This window comes from Argentina silus (assembly GCF_951799395.1).
Source record: "Argentina silus genome assembly, chromosome: X".
Lineage (NCBI taxonomy): Eukaryota > Metazoa > Chordata > Actinopteri > Argentiniformes > Argentinidae > Argentina > Argentina silus.
The window spans coordinates 40,055,301-40,073,255 of NC_139653.1; the positions used below are offsets into that span (position 1 = coordinate 40,055,301).

Consider the following 17,955-nt stretch of genomic DNA (forward strand, 5'->3'; position numbering starts at 1 on the left):
TTGTAACTTGTTACATCTGTTTTAAACGCGGGCTGTATTTTCGCTCCAGAAATGGCAAGCTTTTCTAAATCACAGTTGTCCATTTTCTCTCAGGTATATGTTTCTTACAGCTGTTAAACTATTGTAACTATTCTTCTACTAAAAAGCAATGTTTTCAGTAAAACACTCGCACGCACTGACTGACATTCCCCCCTCTGCCGAGCAGAAGTCTTCGACGCTAACTGTAACCATGGAAACATGTATTTATTAATCTGCGCTCGGGGGGCTTTTAGATTCCCATGGCTGTTTGTTTCTTTTCCATTTTTCACGACATCGTAATATAACCCACAGAGCCATATTCATAGAGCTCTAACAAACCATGTTGTTATGTCACTCACATCATTCAGATTATGCTGGTAACGACAACGACACCGGGCGCTGTGTTTCTCCAACACTGTAGATGGCGGTAAAGGACATAGAATTATAAGGATGTCCACCCAGGACGAGGTTGTTGTTGCTGAGGTCACTTCCTGCCGGAGTACCACGCGTGTGCAGAAGATACAGGGAGGAAAGGTGGGTTTGCTGAATGCTAGTAGCTAGATATAAAGGCAGACATTTATGATTCGTAGCAATAAACTGAATATTATTAGAGACGTTGTCACCATTAGCTACTTTTATTTCTAGCCAGTAAGCTAAGCTATGTGTATGCATGTATTCTGCAGTTCACTTCAGTCAGTTAGCTACGCTAGCTAGTTTCTGTTGCCAGACAGTGAGTGAGTGAGTATAAACTAGCAATAGTAGCAATACTATTAGAGTCTTTGGTTGAGTCTACTCTAGACTGACAGTATTGGCTTTTTCATACCCTCAGAAAAATGGCAGAAGACACTCCTGTAGAAGACTACCCCACAGAGATTGAAGAACAGCTCACAAGATTTGAGTCTTCAGTCGGTTCTATTAACAACATGGTGCAGACAATGATGTCAATGCCCAGAAATGAACAGATGCAAAAGGTAAGATCTCAAGGTTGGGCCAGCATTGGTGGCTAAGTAGTATGCTCATGCTATCTTATCTGAAATGTTTGTTTAAAGGATATCTTGTTATGAAATGGACTAGAGGTCCATCTGACTCACTTTGGCTGCATTCAGACTTGTCTTAATTCCTGATAGCTGGATCCTCTGGAGCAAGCCAAATTGGACCTGATGTCTGCGTATACCCTCAATTCACTTTTCTGGAGTAAGTATGGTGGTCTTTCACTGTCTGAAACCAGTTGATTGTTAAATGTCTGTTCAAGTTACTTATAGGATAAATGTGGCTTTTTGGAACTAAATCTAATAATTTTTTCATGTAAATGGTTTGTTGTAGAAATGTACAGACACTTTTTTATGAATTCACTTAGTTTTAAGAAACTTACCGCCTCCATGCAGTTAGTGATGCAGGTCCTTCGATTTAAAAAAAAGTGTCTGTACCCTTTGATGCGATTCCACAAATCTGAATTTATCCTTTAAAAGGTTAGAACAAATGTTGATTAAAAGGTTTTAAAAACACTACTTAAAAGGTTAGAATGAATGTTGATGAAAAGGTTTTAAAAACTCCCTCCGTGCATTGCATTGTTGTCTCATTATTTGTTTATTTTGTTTACAGTGTACTTGGTGACTCAAGGAATTAACCCAAAAGAACATGGAATCAAGCAGGAATTGGTAGGTCCTGCTAATTTATTTGCTGACTATTAATTTGATTCTTTGAACTTTCTGCAACACTGATTTTTAATTATTTAATATTTCAGTCGACTGATTTTACACTACACTACACACTTGGTGAATTCTGTCAAGTTTTGGTCTAATGTGTTTGGTCCTTGTTTTGAGTACCCCAAGTGTCCTTTATGTAACACAAATTGAGTATTCTTCTCCTAGTATAATCTCCATTACCTTCTTGGCACAGGAGAGAGTCAGGACATACATGAACAGAGTCAAGGAGATCACGGACAGAAGGAAAGCAGCTCGCCTTGACAAAGGGGCTGCGTCTCGCTTCGTCAGGAACGCCCTGTGGGTTGCTGAGGATAAGGATTCAAAGAAGGAAGTGGGGTCAAAAAAGTCAAAGCACACACCAGGCCGCGCCCAGCAGTCAAAGCGTGCTAAGAATAGCTGAGAGGAGGAGGAGGAACATTAGGGCCTGGTTCCATTTCTGTCCCAAACCCTTCTCTTACCACCTACCACTTTTATATGTGCACATGCCTTACTTTACCCCTGGCCAATTTTTTTTGGGTTAGGTGGAGCCATCCTCATATCTTACACCGAAATGGTCCCTCCAGCCATGTAAACACTGGTGTGTAGGGGCTAAGGGTTAGTGGACAGGGACCAGAATGTTACATTTACGGCATTTAGCAGACGCTTTTATCCAAAGCGAAGTACATTTGTCTAAGTAAGTGGATCATCTATCCAGTCATCATAAGAAAAATAATGGAACTAGGCCCATGACTATACTGTGCTGTGCTGGTTTGTGTTATGTACAAAGAAGTGTCTGTATTTAGTGAAAGATGACAAGGTCTTCCCCTCAACATAAAACAAACAAATAGAGAAATATGTATTCAAAGTTATTTCTCTGTGGATGTTGGCATTTATCAAGATTCCGCCTTTTAGAGTTCATGCCAGACGAAGCAGCAATGTTGACAATGTCAATGTATATCATACATTTTGGCTTGTTTCTGTGGACCGCACTGATTTAGTTATTGGCATATTACCAACTGTAGAGTCTTTGATGTACAAAACACTTTCCTTCTCTGGATGGTAATTTGATAACTTTTTATTTGGAAAATGTCATTGTAAGGACTATGATGCTTTGGGATTGAAAGATTTCAGGCAACATTTCAATTTACAGTATGATATCTGGCTTGCCGCTCATGAAACAGAATTGTTTAGATCTGCTATTTATCTGGGTACACTGCTTACCTAAATAACAATTTGTGTTATAACAGTACGGTCAGCTGTCATTATGTCATCAATCAGTTTGTTAATTTTGGTGACCATGAAATAATTGAGTGATGGTTATAATGTGGTTGGCTGACAAGTTTCATTCAGTAATGCTTCAAAACAACACTTACTTCCTTCATTAAATTAAATATTCATTTTATTGAAGAAGAGTCGCTGTCTTTTTCATTATAAATGTAACTGTTGTGGATTATTTTGAAATGAGGATAGTAATGCAGAATGTTTGAGAATATTAGTATTTAATGAAATGCTCTGTCAAAGATGACAGTGTACTCAAATATGTATTTTAGTTTTTTTATGGATGTCTTTCCGTGCAGTAGTGACAATGTAGAAAAACAAAAAACACACACAAACACGCAAACGCTGCGTTCGGTGACAGATCACTCTGTCCCCCTAATCAAGCTCTGGAAACACTGATGCAGTTTTTCCAAATTACTTTTCATCATTTCATCATCATTTCTCAAGCTTGTGCCCCAGATTACAGAAATGACTTTTGTTTAGTGAAACCTTCCTACTCCATCCCTTTCTTTTCCACATAATTGTTGATTCTACTCAGTTCAACAATGTGTCAGCTTACCCGACAAAGAGCCCGTCTGCTCATACAGTACTAGCATATTGGAAAAATATGGACCTCTCAAGTCCTACCTTCTTACTCCTCCACATGAGCCCAGTTTAGAGGAATTGGGTCACTAGCCAAGCATCTCGTCAGAGTCAAATTTGAACAAACAAACTCATGTCAAATGGCAAGAGCCAAGCTCAATTTTGTCTTTGATGTGTTTATTTATTTGGTCTGTTTGTTAGGAGTGGTAGCTGTGTAGTGCTGAGGAAGTTTTGGTAATAGATTGTGACGGCATCAATGTAATTAGCCCCCGAGCCAGAAGGGGGCATCGAAAGGTTTCCTGTCAGAGTTCATTCACCACAAAATCAGTTAAGAATCATGTGAGGTTACTGCATTGAAATGGTATGCACTTAGCCAAAGATATTTTATTGTTAGAAGATAGGAATGTGCCTGTGAAACCACAAACTCTCACCACAGCAGAAAATGGACTATTGCACAGTGCATATGCCTCACTTAAGAAAATGGCTGCAGTACTCAGAAGTCTAAAGTGGCTTCCGCCCCCTGTTTCCTCTCCATCTGCACTAGAAACACTAGATTAGGGGAAAACTAAGAGGACACTCCCAACCTGCAAAATGATGTTGAATTTCCTAATTCATTAAAATTAGGTTAGGGTTAGGGTTGGTTAAGGTTAGAGTTAGGGTTAGGGTTAGTGGGACGCTGGTTGAATATATCCCCTTAGTCGCTCCCCACTAGATTGCTAGGTGAAAGCCTTGCTATGTCTACTCTCCAGTTCTTCCACACCAGTGAGGATGAAGGAAAGGTAACAATGGGAGGAGGCTTCAGATAGCCGATCACCACAGGTAACAGAATCCAGAGGATTTGGGGAACTAATTAAAACATTTCTCCAGAACAGAATTGCTATTGGTAGCAGTGCTTACGGATTTAATTAGGTGTCATCCATATGTTTGTGATATGGGTGTTGTAAGCCTACAGTCTCTTACTCACAAGTGACACAATGTGATCAAGATGAAGACCAGATGGTGGTATGGGCTGAAACCTTTCAGATTTGTCATCTTAAATATTTTTCATTAGAACATACTCTTATGCTCTCTGAGATGTGGTGACAATCATTTGGACAGGCAGGTAACATTTAAGAGTGAGAGAGTTTCCTCTTGTTTCCTTTATTCACTTTTCACAGTTTCTCTTTCATCTTCTACCCTTTTCCTTGGTCACTCTTGCCCTTATCCCTTTTCTCTTTCCCCTTCTTGCAATGTCTCATTTTCTCTCTTCCTCTTCCCTGAATCCCTCCCAATCTCTTTCTTTCTCTCTCTTTGTTTCTCATCCTCTCCCCCTCTCCGTGTTGCTCTCTTTCCTCTCTCCCACACTCCCACACACAGACATCCTCTCCCTCCTTCCCTGCCTGCTCCCTTTCTCTTTCCACCCCAGGGGGTTTTGCTTAAGAGGGAAATGACGACATGTTGAAAGCATGCACCCAGGGTCACCAAGCACCATCTATCTAATACATACACATCATTCCATGTGTTCTCTTTCTATTCTATGCATGAGAACCTACATGGATGTTTTACCCAATCCTGTGCATAGTGAGTAGATATTTCCCATAAACACAGATCCAGGATCAGCTTACCCACCCCAAGCCTAACCTTAACCACTATGAGGGGAAAATGCTAAACTCACCGTGGACCAACATGCAGGGGCAACTTCATCCGACCCTCATGTTTACACCAGTTTCATACTATAATGATGTCACACTGTCATATTTTTTTTTTTAAAACGCTTGCTAACTCTGTGGATATCTGGAGACCCCATTATTTACTGTGGTGTAATGTTTTCTTCTGACTTTGCCCTGGCTTGAAAAAATTCCAGACCCATATTGGCGCAATGTGAAATCAGGGCTTTCCCAGCTTAAACCATGGGCTTCCGACACATAAAGATTTGAGCAGCAGCATAGTTCGGGATAACCATTTACCCATCAAAGAGTGGAACTGAGAGCCTTTTCTGAATCCCTCACACACACACACACACACACACACACACACACACACACACACACACACACACACACACACACACACACACACTCACACACTCGTAGACCTTAGGTGTGTAATGGATTGGATCCTCCTCATAATTCCTGGGACAGTAGTGTATTCTCTGTCCATACAAGCGGATGGGACCACAGCTGTTGGAACGTAAATTTCCAAAGGAATGCCCAAGCCTCCAAGCTGTAGGCTGTGAATAAGGATTTCTCCTGAATGACAGATGATGGTTCTTAAGGAGAATTTGTGTGTGTGTGTGTGTGTGTGTGTGTGTGTGTGTGTGTGTGTGACAAAGTGTGCGCGCACTTGTGTGTGTGTCTGTGTCCATCTGTGTGCATGTGTACTCGGCTCTGCATGCCACTTGAAGGGGAGGGGGGATTGTGTGTGTGTGTGTGTGTGTGTGTGTGTTGTGGGTTTGGGAGAGGGATGAAGTGGATCAGGGTGCATGCAGGGGTCCTTGCTCTGTTGTGTCAGGCGGTTGCCATGAAGTTCTGAGCAGCTGGGGGAGATGGTAACAACTGGTTAGGTCTTGTAAGAGACTCATTGCTTGAATTTCTACTACTCTTTAATGGAATTGTATCAATATATAGAGCAGTGATATTGTCCAGTATAGTGAACTCTACCAGTGACCTGATATGCTGTAAAATTGCTTTTAGTGTTAGTGTCTACAGTACATTAATATTTGTAACATTATAACAAGAATTATCGGTGACAATTATAAGCACACCATAAACCCTTGTGGCATGCTATGATTTTCTCTCCTCCCTCACTTTCCCACAGCAGAACACTCACAGAAAATAGACAACAGGAGACAGACTGAAGGGCCTTCCACTGCTGCATAACGGGTCTCCTCTCTCCCCTCTCTATAAAGGGTTTATAGCATGTCAATAGCCCCACTCATCCCCCTCTCTCTCTCTCTCTCTCTCTCTCTCTCTCTCTCTCTCTCTCACACTCCCTCTCTCTCTGTTTCTCTCACGTCCTGGGTTTACAGCCAGCATGGGGAGTGCGCTCAGGACTTGATGTGAAAGCTAGGCTAATGGTAGAGCAGGGTAAAGTAAAGTGATGGAGGCCCCTGCTTTTACGATGATGTGAATGATGGGGGAATGTAGTCTGGGAGAGTAACTATCGTGAGAGCAGCTGTGCGTCCATATACTGTTCAGTGTAGGCTACTAGTCTAGTCTGTGCAGACAATGGAATATAATGTGAAATCATAAGCTATGAAATTATATTCTGAGTTTTTATGGAATAGACCACATGATATTGTATTATTCAGGGTTTATGTGTGATTGTCTCACATTAAATCATTTTGAAGGACTTTTTGAAGGCTATACCACACAGTGACACAACATGGAGGAAAGGTACAGAGAGACAAATACAATCAAGTCCTGATAAGACTAACTCTGTTCAAGTGTATTTATTGAGAATATCTGCATGTTCTGATATAGTCTATGCATTTATGGCAATCCCAAGCCATATCATAATGTTTCGGGAGTCGACTTGATGTGGAAAATTCAGTCAAGGTGAAATGGCTGCAGGTCTTCAAATGTACCACAAGGTGGCAGTCAAAGACAGTTGGAGCAGAACGTTCCTCTAGTCAGTGTTGAGGGAGAACGGAGGTTTGTTTTTCCCGACCACAGAGAGATAGGGCTAGATTAGTTATCGCTTGGCTGATAATCACCCTTATCGTACCAAGGAAAGGGCAACAATACTAAAAGTTGAATGATAGCAGTAATTGTTTTGGAAGTCCCACACTGTGCTGCCGTTGCGTGATGAATGAGAAGGGCAATGTATTGCTCTGTTAGGAGATTGCTGGATCAAGGCCATTATTTGAAACACATTAATTCCAAAAAATGTCCTGTGAGGGTGCTTAGTTTAAAAAGTAAACTGCACTTTATTTCCAGTAAACTAACAAGAAAAGTTCAGTTTTCATTTATTACATAAGCATTGTCATAAGAACATACAGTTCATAAGAAGAGACAAGATTCTAAAAATGGCATATTTACTTTTGGACCCCCTTAACCAAACTAGTTAAAAAAAAAAAAAAAGCATAATCAGCTTTTTTGGTAACTGTGGATACCCTTTTTGTAGGACAGGCATATTGTGCTATTAAAGGCCCACATTAGTTTTTTTTTTGTCATCCTGGTGCTGCACAATGTCATTGCACAATGATTCAAGTCTGAAAATTGCGTTTTAGGTCAAAATGTGTGTATTTTGGGTGATACATTGTATTATTTTCTCAGCTCCTACTAGAACGATTTCCCACGTGCCGTGATGTATGACATTTCATACAGCTATAGAGCTCTGAAGTATGTCGTGACTAGCCTGTTTGTAAAGTTAGTTCACAACGTCAAGTATAACCTTCTGAACCCCCTTCACCGGCTTTTTTGTGACTGATTCAAACAACCTTTCAACACATTTTAAGAGAATTTCTCCTAGCTATTATCTGGTGTTACTTTCAAAAATAGCTCAGTGAATGACTAACGTCACCACTTGGTGACTCCGTTCTTTGTATTCTTTCTTCAAGAAAAGCCAGGAAGCAAAACTGGTTCACTAACACAGTATGATTGTCCTGATAAGACAGTGGGAGTTAGATTTTTTCTATTTAAAAGTTTTAATCTGCATATTCAAATCTAATTAACTCGCACTGAACATGAATAGCAATAGAAGGCTTGATTGACGGTTGATGTTTCACCTTAATGCAGGGTGTGGGAGTACTGACGATGGAAATCACTCCATCTGGGGATGCAACAACTTCAACAGTAACTAACACATCACAGGCACTATGGGTTAATAATAATCAGATATCCAGCCTTTCTATGCTTGGATTGACATCAATGGCTTGTTCTCTCCAGAGGAGTAGTGAGGGAGTCGTGTTTACAGTGAAGTTATGGAATGATTTGCATTGAGACAGCTGCAGTCTAGACTGTCATCCTTGCGTCACTCTTTTGCTCCAGGGCCAAAGGCGCGGAGAAGCACTCAAAATGCAGCCTTAGACTAATAAAGGTGGTGGTAAGAAGATCTGCCTGTAACCTCTTTTAAGCATTAGCATAACAAGGCAGCTCATGTAGTTTAAAGTTATAGTCAGCAATGTGATTTTACCACAGGGAGTGGGATAACTCCAGAGATGTTCCAGCTTCATCTAAGCAAGACATTTTAGTCTTTTGCGATTACATAGGGATAGGCATGAGCACAGCAATGCAACATAATAGCTGCATGTCAAAAGTGCTGGCGCGTGGATGATCTTCTCCTTCTTCTTTCTCACTGGTCCTGTGTGGCTCAGCTGGTAGAGCATGGGGCTGGCAATGCTAAGGTTGTGGGTTCAATCCCTGCTGGGATTTAAGTACATACCAAAAAATGTATCTGAACATTTGGTTGGTTTGAATGAAAGCGTTTGCTAAATGGTATCAATTATATTATTGTGAACATTTTGCTGAGTCTACCGTAACATGTGAAAATTGGGTGTATTTTTGTGGGACAGCCTTTTCATGACTTTTCAGACTTTCAAAGGCCCCAAATCAGCCTCAATGGCAGCAATAGGAAATGCCAGACATAATGTCAGAGGCCTGCTCTGTCCTATTATGGCTAATCTAAGCAGAATGTGTCATTAGCTAATCGAGGAGGCCATTTCCCTGTTTCAAAACATCATGGAGAGGGCGGCCGTCATCCCTCTCCCCTTCAAAGGACCCCATTATACTTCAATGGAAGGTAAACAGCGGCTCCCAAAAATGATGGTCTCCAAAGTTTAAAGCAACATCATTTATCACCCTGCCAGCCTTTGCAGGTGTGACCTCGTTCCCACTGTGTTATCGACAGCTTGGGCCAGGGAAGGGTGTGTGTGTGTGTGTGTGTGTGTGTGTGTCTGTGTGTGTGACTGAGAGAGACAGAGAGAGATAGTGCCAATCAACCCAACCATCCCCCTCCCCAACCAACACACACCCTCATGCCAGGGTGTTGGGAACTCAATGTAAATGTCACCACTGTGGCTTTCTGGGAATGTGGGGAATACACATGGCATTGGAGTTTCATGGAGAGTGGACTTTGGTGTGTGGACTTTAGCTGTGGTGGATGAGGGAGGAAAAGAGGGAAGGAGAGAGAGAGAGCGAGAGCGTGAGAGAGAGTAGCTGTGCATTGGAAGGTACTGAATGACCTCTGTGTTCTGGCGCTGGGCTGGTTGCCATGGTGAATTACCAAGGTCATAAGCCAGAATTTAAAGTTCAAGAACACTACCTGGTCACTTGAGCAAAGGTGGCATGTGTTCTATTGAATTGTCTATTGTATTGCCACAGGGCTGTGATCATGTGTGTGCGTGTGTGTGTGTGTGTGTGCGTGTTGGTGTGTGTGTGCGTGTTGGTGTGTGTGTGTGTGTGTGTGTGTGTGTGTGTGTGTGTGTGTGTGTTTAAGTTTGATTAACAGGGGTTATGTGTACAGTCCCATTGGGGGTCAAGGTGATGGAACCAGTGGAGCAGGTGGAAAGTCAATGAGAGTGTTTCACACCACACCAATCGACCACTGGTCAAACACAGCCACTATTGATTGACATGTTTGCTATAAAAGTGTGTTTAACAGAGTAGTTAATATTCAAGGCCACTCAAGTCACGTGGACAGAGAGAGGGTTTTGACATGGCCTTGCTCTATTCCCATAACAATAGGATGTATAGAAGGGATATGGTTTTCTTTTCCATTTGTAAGCTACTTGTAATTGACAGGATTGGGTAAAGTGGTGTTATAAACTGAAAAGAACTTGTGGTGGGTAAGCCATTTGGCTGAAAAACGAATGAAGGATTTGGCCTTTAATGACCAACACTGTGTGATACCTCACCATTAGCTTCCCCCTACTCACCATGAATTGGCTTCCATCCTCTCTACTCTAGTACACAAACCTTCCAGGAATGAAAACCTAATGCAAAATTTTTATTTCTTTTAATCATTTTCATCATTGACTTAGATCTTGAGATCAAACAGGTATTAAACACAAGTAGAACACAAGTAGCAGCGTTGAATCCTTCGCAATGAGCTATTGCTCATTTGACGATCACACCACGCGAATGAGAGGAGAGGGGGAAAGAGCCCAGGGAGTACATTAAGGAGTCTTGAAAACTGCTGCTAACCCACACACATACAAACTCTGTGAAAACATTGGCTAATTACTAAGAAAACAATAGGGGGATTGCAACGACGTGCCAACGCACACAGAGCCCTGGCAGAGCCCTGCACAAGAGCTGTTTTAGTTGAAAACAACATGATTTGGTGCTCTTCGCTTAACAACGTTACGGAATGAACATCTGTTCCAGGGGATGGGGTTTGAAAACAACCAGAGTGAGGATAGTTATCTTTTCTCTCTTCTTCTTCCCTCCAAGCTGTCTTATGGAGTTTAATAACAAAATACTTTTTTTGGTAACTCACTTTCCTATTGTGTATGTAAAGAGTTTGATCCAAGAATCACAAGGTGAAAGTCAATATTGGCCATTTATAGGCCTTCATAGTAACATTACCCAATGTCTTAGCCATGCTAGCATGCTAATGCTAACTGCACCAGGGGTCAAAGAAAACAAGCTCTGCCATAAAGGGATCATATTGTTAGTGTAGAGGGCCAAAGCTTATAAAAGCTTGGCTGGACGACAATGCAATTGCTCCCAATGAGGCTTAAAACTTGGCTGGTGCTTGCGAAAAAACCCAGAGTGTTTTTGAATTGGGCCTGAATGTTTTTGTATTGCTTCTTTCATGCATGATTAAGTTATACAATCTGAGAGGCACTTTGTATGTCCCCTGTGCTTTTTACAGTATTAAAAAGCACTTGGTTCTGAACAGCGGAGCATATTACGTGCAAATACTGTGAGAAGTATAGCTGAGAATATGATAATGCTTAGCACTACAGTTGATGTCTTGGTCAAGAGCCATGTTTTGGATTTGGACTGTGACTCAGCATCAACTTTACCTCAAAGAGTGTATGCCGTCATGAGCATGACCTATTCCATTTTTGAGGAAGTCATAACAACTGATATCACTTCATGACAAATCTTTACCTATCTTGTCACAGAGGCTACACTGACTTTGTAGCCCCTTCATGGTTGGCTTGTGAACATAAACTAACATTAATTTGTATGACTGTTGAGAACATCACTAACTGACCTTGATTATGACTATTAGAAAGAAGTTAAGGTTAGTATTAGGGTTATGTTGTAGGGTTCACGTGATGTCTTTTGTAGTACAGTATCTCTCTCTCACTCTCAGGTTAATTGTTCCCTCACAGCAGTTGTGGAAGAAAAAAACAGACTCCTCAGTCTGTATTGTGACATCTGTCTCTGCTCGAAATTAACATATCAACCAGCTGATGAAAAACTATTTTAAGTGCAGTAGGGTTATGCTCTTAAAGGACTGCAATCTCCAGGCACACGACATTCCTGTCAAACATGCACTGTTTATTTAAATCCTGCAAACACACTTACACACGCACATGCAAACACACATACACACGCACGCTTGCATGGGCGCACGCACACACACACACACACACACACACACACAAGCACCAACACGCAGATGCATACGCATGCACGCACGCACGCACGCATGCTCGCACACACACACACACACACACACACACACACACACACACACACACACACACACACACAATCTTGTACACACAAGATCTGCTTCCATATTGCAACAGTAATTATGTGAGCTATGGCAGTAATTAGACATAGAAATCAAAGATAATACCCACAATTTTCATACTTACAATAATGATAGCGATCAGCAAAATATGTCATGAATGATGCTTTTAGTAGCATGTGGTAGTTTGTTTGTGTGTATTATTTTAGTCAGTCAGTCATATGGAATAAGAAAGCTAGATAATTCCAGTTTTATTAAAAGATTATGTTTGAGTCATTAAGTCTTTGTTTTCTTCCTAATCGAATACACATTTTAGAAGTACAACTTTATTTTTCCAGCTCTCACTGTGTAAACTTTGAGCCTTTTTATGGGAAATGTTTCCTCACATTGAAGTATTTCAACATCATTGGCTCATTTTGTTTACTCTTATAAAACAAATTGATTTACTTGAACAATTAATGTTCCTTTTGTACATGTAGAGTTCAAAGTCACGGGATAGCGAAATCTCCCCAATCAGATACAGGCCCGGTATTTATCAAGCCCGTCAGAATTACTGCCGTGTTTGCTGAATTTTTATTCAACTCCAAACATTTGCCTTTCGTGGCGTGAAAAAGGCTCATGCCTTATTTTGGTAATGCTAGCCTCTTGCTGACAACTCATTATGGGTTAGGATAGCTTCTGAGGTCTCCTAAATACTCACAGAGATATGGTACTTTTATGTCTAAATGTAACCTTGCGGAGGCACTAGTGCCCCTGTTAACTGAGATAAGTGTTCATTTTAAGTGAACAAACAGAGATTTCAAAGTACAAAAGTTGTATTTTTGACAGGTTGGCTCAGAGAATAGTACACAGTATTTAAAATCCTTAATTCATATAATAAACAATAAATGGAAACAAAAAAAGAAACAACTTTTACAGGCTATCAGACCTTGGGCAGGACCAAACCGGGGCCACATAGATGGAGTACTCAGCTGGGCATAAGATTGCAGCAACTAGCAGTGACAAAAATAGCCATAAGCCTCACACACTGTGTTAAAGATCACTACAAACAGGCAAACTCAAGGTATAAGAGCCATACAAGGCATTAAAGATCACTGCAAACAGACAAAAGTCGTAGATCACTGCAAATAAGCCAACTCAGGGCTAAGTTGTATACACACGTACACAAAGCACAGCAATAAGTGCAAATCTAGAGTTCCAGTGTACTGTCCTAGTCAATGGGCCTAGTTTTATGCCAAGTTAAAGGGATGGCCTGGTGCAAATGTACATAAGGAGAATAAACAACACCCCCCCCCAAAAAAAGAAAATAAATACTAGGCTAACCTGCTCCACAGGAACCTGAAGCAACTTTAACTGGTTCTATTACTGACCACCGCTGGTTAGCCACGTATGACTCCACAATATAACAATGGCAAATTACAAGATATTAAAAAACAAATACAGTGGAACCTCGAGATACGAATGCCCCAATATACGAATGTTTTGAGTTACGAATTGAAATTTCGTAGAATTTGTGCTCTGAGATACGAATGAAAATTTGAGATACGAATCCTTTTTTTTCGCGAGAAGTGGCAGCCGCACGCGAGAAGTGGCAGCCGCCTGCACGCGAACCCTTTTTTTTATTTTTTATTTGAGATACGAATGTTTTGACTTACGAAGGAAGTCTTGGAACGGATTAAATTCGTATCTCGAGGTTCCACTGTAGAAGCATAACAATAAAATCAAATAACAGCGGCTGACAGCAATGTGCAACGATGCAAATATCCTTTTTAAAAGGAGGTCGGGAAATACCCGGGTTGTTGGAAGCGCTCAGTTGTAGCCTTGCCTTCGTTTACTCGGCATGTGCATACACTCCCCCTCAGTCACCGGCACGGCTATGAATCCACCAGAGATCCCAAACACTCTTCTTGAAGCTACGATGAAACAAACATACCGCCACCAGCTAACGTAACCAGGAAGTCGTGGAAGGCCCAGGCTATAGTTGTCTCCTGTTGCCTGCACTGTTAGCTTATATGTAGTGAAAGGGGGATGTCCGTGCAATTAGCCTACGATTGGTCCCCCCCCCCCAAATGCATTGGTGCCCCGACGATGACCTAACTAAAAAAAAAAAAACATGTTAAAATAGATTACTGGCCGGGGCTAGCAGCCACCTAATCCCCCCCTTGTGTTGGTGATCCGTGGTTTACCCTCCGGTAACCGATGGGGGTTAGAATGGAAGCCGGCAGTACTACGAGTGCTGCGGCGTAGGCTAGTGGCAAATGGTGATACTTGTTCTGGTGAGCTTTCACTTGGCTCCGAGCCAATTTCCTGGTCTTGTCCCGGGCTGCCAGGATCCCGTGGGCTTCCCTGATTTCTAGTTCCAGGTGTCTGTCTTACTGGGGCTCTTCTCCCCTCGTCCTCAAGGACCAGCATTGCCACACCGGCACTTCATCCAGGAGTGGGATCTCATGCGTAATCAGACTGGTACATCCTAAGTCACCCTCACTTTTAGAAAACAAGCGCTGATATTTGGTTAATAGGAGTCTAGCATCAGCATATTCACCTGGAGTAAGGCCAAGGAAGTTAAGATGCTCAATATCAATATCAGTTAAGGTATCACCATCCAGGTCCACGGTCTGTACAGAAACATGGGCTATGCACTCTTGTGTGGACTCGTCCACAGAAAGTTCTATGTGGGGGGAATTACCGGCCAAGGTATCCCTACCATCAACCATCTGCACCGTCCCTACCACTCTACGTGGTGCTAGCCATACATCAGACCGGCCTACATTAGTAACAGGGGCATAGAGGGTGCCTCTCTCGGCGTGGACTAATGTAGGGGAGATGAGTAAACCCTCCGGGAGGCAGCCGTCCGATGGACCAAGGGGTTCAAGCAAAAACTCCATAGGGGGGATCTGGGGACAAGTAACAGGGACCATTGACAGTGTTCCAGCAGCAATACATATAGGAAACTTACCCTGAACCCTCACTTTAAATGCTGATGCTGAACTTAGGATGGCCTCAATCCTCTGACTGCGACGAAGGGCACGTTTCCACGCTAGGACAGCAGACTGTACAGCCGGGTTCTGAAAAAGTCTAGAACTATGCTTTTCAAATATCTTGTGGTAACAACCAATGATAATGTTCATACCAAGGATACCAGGTGTGGCCTTCTTACGACTCCTGATGACACCATCAGGTGGGTCTTTCACAATCAATATACCCCTACTCGGCAAACACCTGTTTAGTACCTTTACATCTAGGTCAATGTAGCCCAGGTAAGGTATGTCCATCCCATTAGCTGCTTTAAGACCCAGCCACAAGTTCGCGTTTGGACAAATGTGAGAAATGTTCAACAAAGCATCTTTCTGTAATGGTAGTGACCATGGAGCCGGTATCTAACAAACAAGGGACTTCTATTCCACCCATGGACACGGCCACCACAGGGGAGGGCCCAATCAATTTGTCCAATGCCTCTTCACGTTCAATATTAGAGTCTGAGGGTTCTAGTTTTCCGACTGTGTGGCCTGTGCAGTGGCAGTAATAGCCTGAGGTACTGGGTTCCCTTGTGTACAGTAACGAGCGATGTGACCTGGCTTCATACACTTAATACAAATGGGTCGGCCTTCAGGGGCTTGTTGAAATCGGCTACCCCTGAAAGTAGATCTACCTCCACCTGTCCCCACATTAGAATTTAAAGTCTGTGTAATTATATTTAATTGGGCTTGTTGTTTAAGGAACATGTTCTTTAACTCGGCTAATTCCGATTTGTCTACACCAACCGCTTCACTAGTAGCGGTGGCTTGGGCTTGTTTATGATCATTTAGCCCCCTCTAAATGATCATAAACAAACAATGCTTTGTCCAACTCAGACATCTGTCTTGCCCTTAAGCAACTCTCTACCTCCTCCACCCACTCATCCACAGTTAAAGTCCTAGCAACAAACATTTTTGGGGGCATTTCCTCTCCCTAGGGAGGTAAACAGTCTGTTCTCTCCTCTGCAAGGGTACAGGCACCTCACCAGCAGATCCAGATGCTTGGCTTGACAGTCTCTGATTTACAGCTCGAAGCTGGGCCATCTCCTCCCGTAACCTCTATAGTTCCTCCTCCATAGGTAGACCTGTGACACGGTCTGTTCTAACTACAGTCCAAAGGGAGGGCCACTAGGTGGCAAGGCTGTGCAAAACGGAGTACTGTCGGTCCACTGGGGTGCCGTCTTCGCTGCCAATCGCTGTTCTTTACAACCACTTAACAAAATCTAAAAATTATGCTGCTATTACACCACCATAATACAATGTACAGTTCTCCAACCAATGCCAAAACAAGATCCTGCCGACAACGCCAATTGTAACCTTGCGGAGGCACTAGTGCCCCTGTTACTTGTATGCTGTGACAACGCCACTCCCAAATACAGGGTGGGAGACCCAAAAGGTACTTATGTTAACTTCCCCAGAGGTAAGTGTTCAATTTAAGTGAACAAACAGAGATTTCAAAGTACAAAAGTTTTATTTTTGACAGGTTGGCTCAGAGAATAGTACACAGTATTTAAAATCTTTAATTCATATTATAAACAATAAATGGAAACAAAAAAAGAAACAACTTTTACAGACTATCAGACCTTGGGCAGGACCAAACCAGGACCCCCCCCCCCAACCCCCCCCAAATAGCAGCATAACAACAAAGTCAAAGAACAGCGGCTGACATCAATGTGCAATGATGCAAATATCCCCCTCAGTCACCGGCATGGCTATGAATCCACCAGAGATCCCAAACACGCTTCTTGAAGCTACGATGAAACAAACATACCGCCACCAGCTAATGTAACCAGGAAGTGGTGGAAGGCCCAGGCTATAGTTGTCTCCTGTTATGCCTGCACTGTTAGCTTATATGTAGTGAAAGGGGGAGTGTCCGTGCAATTAGCCTACGATTGGTCCCACTGGTTACATAAAGAATTTTGATGATTTTTATTCCAATGCAATTCCTATAATCTTCGGCACGTAGGACCTATTTCCTACTCTGAGAGGCTTGATAAATACTGGCCCAGTATATTTTGTCATTGGCACACTCAAGGGCAGACACCCTGGTCAGTACAGTATTCCCTTTTTCCAGTATGCAGCACTTCTGTGGAAACGGTATTGCTAGAGCAGTGGCCATTTTTTACATTTTCACAACCTGCCCTGTTGCCAAGCATGGTCCCATGTAAGCATCACGGGTTTGAGTGCTTTGGGTTACACACACGCCTTAGTGGTCAGCAGGATAAATACTTGAGAAGCATTGCTGTTGGTTGTTGTTAAAGAAAGATGAATTGAGAGCCAAGCCAGGGTGGTGTGTGGGTGTGTCTATCATCTGAGTGTTTAGCGGAGAATAAGTGTGTGTGTGCGTGTGTGTGTGTGTGTGTGTGTGTGTGTGTGTGTGCATGGTGAGAAGTTGCAGGGTTGGCAGTTGTCAGGCAAAGAGGTTAGGTATAGCAATGGGCCCTAGGGTCAAATGTGTGCAGCAACATTAACCCCATAACACCCTTTAAGGCCAACATGCAGAGACGAGAGGCAATAGTCTTTAGGGAAGGATGGGCAACAGGGACCACCCAGAAACTGTGGTCCCTTCACAGCTGCTTTCAACTCCCCAGCCCAAATGTAAACACCCCCCTCCTTCTTGCTCACAGTCTGAAGAGAATTTCTGATCATCACACCTGCTCTGGTAATTATAACCCAGCTGAGCAATAAAAAAAACAAAACACTTTTTTTTCAAGTGACTGGATCGTGGAATTCAATCGCTTCCCCAG

The 17,955-nt window shown here is 42.5% G+C and overlaps 1 protein-coding gene across 3 annotated transcripts; it reads left to right on the forward strand.

Annotated features, from left to right (window-relative positions):
• The first annotated feature begins 515 nt into the window (after positions 1–515).
• Positions 516–3,107, forward strand: c1d (C1D nuclear receptor corepressor). Of its 3 annotated transcripts, none has more exons than XM_083695184.1 (5): positions 516–552; positions 848–989; positions 1,146–1,212; positions 1,621–1,676; positions 1,918–3,107. In XM_083695184.1, exons 2-5 carry the CDS (start codon positions 852–854, stop codon positions 2,122–2,124), a joined length of 468 nt encoding a protein of 155 aa, XP_083551310.1. In that variant the 5' UTR covers positions 516–552; positions 848–851; the 3' UTR covers positions 2,125–3,107. The 3 variants fall into 3 exon arrangements, with proteins under 3 accessions (XP_083551310.1, XP_083551309.1, XP_083551311.1); XM_083695183.1 differs by lacking the exon at positions 516–552 and adding an exon at positions 594–756; XM_083695185.1 differs by lacking the exon at positions 516–552 and adding an exon at positions 594–752.
• The last annotated feature ends 14,848 nt before the right edge of the window (positions 3,108–17,955 follow it).

What these genes read in the sequence shown, in the direction of transcription:
- c1d (XM_083695183.1), top strand. Translation starts at nt 689, where the DNA reads ATGTATTCTGCAGTTCACTTCAGTCAGTTAGCTACGCTAGCTAGTTTC. An exon ending in CCTCAATTCACTTTTCTGGA is followed by an intron (nt 1,213 to 1,620) that starts GTAAGTATGGTG and finishes TTTTGTTTACAG; the next exon opens with TGTACTTGGTGACTCAAGGA. An exon ending in ATGGAATCAAGCAGGAATTG is followed by an intron (nt 1,677 to 1,917) that starts GTAGGTCCTGCT and finishes TTCTTGGCACAG; the next exon opens with GAGAGAGTCAGGACATACAT.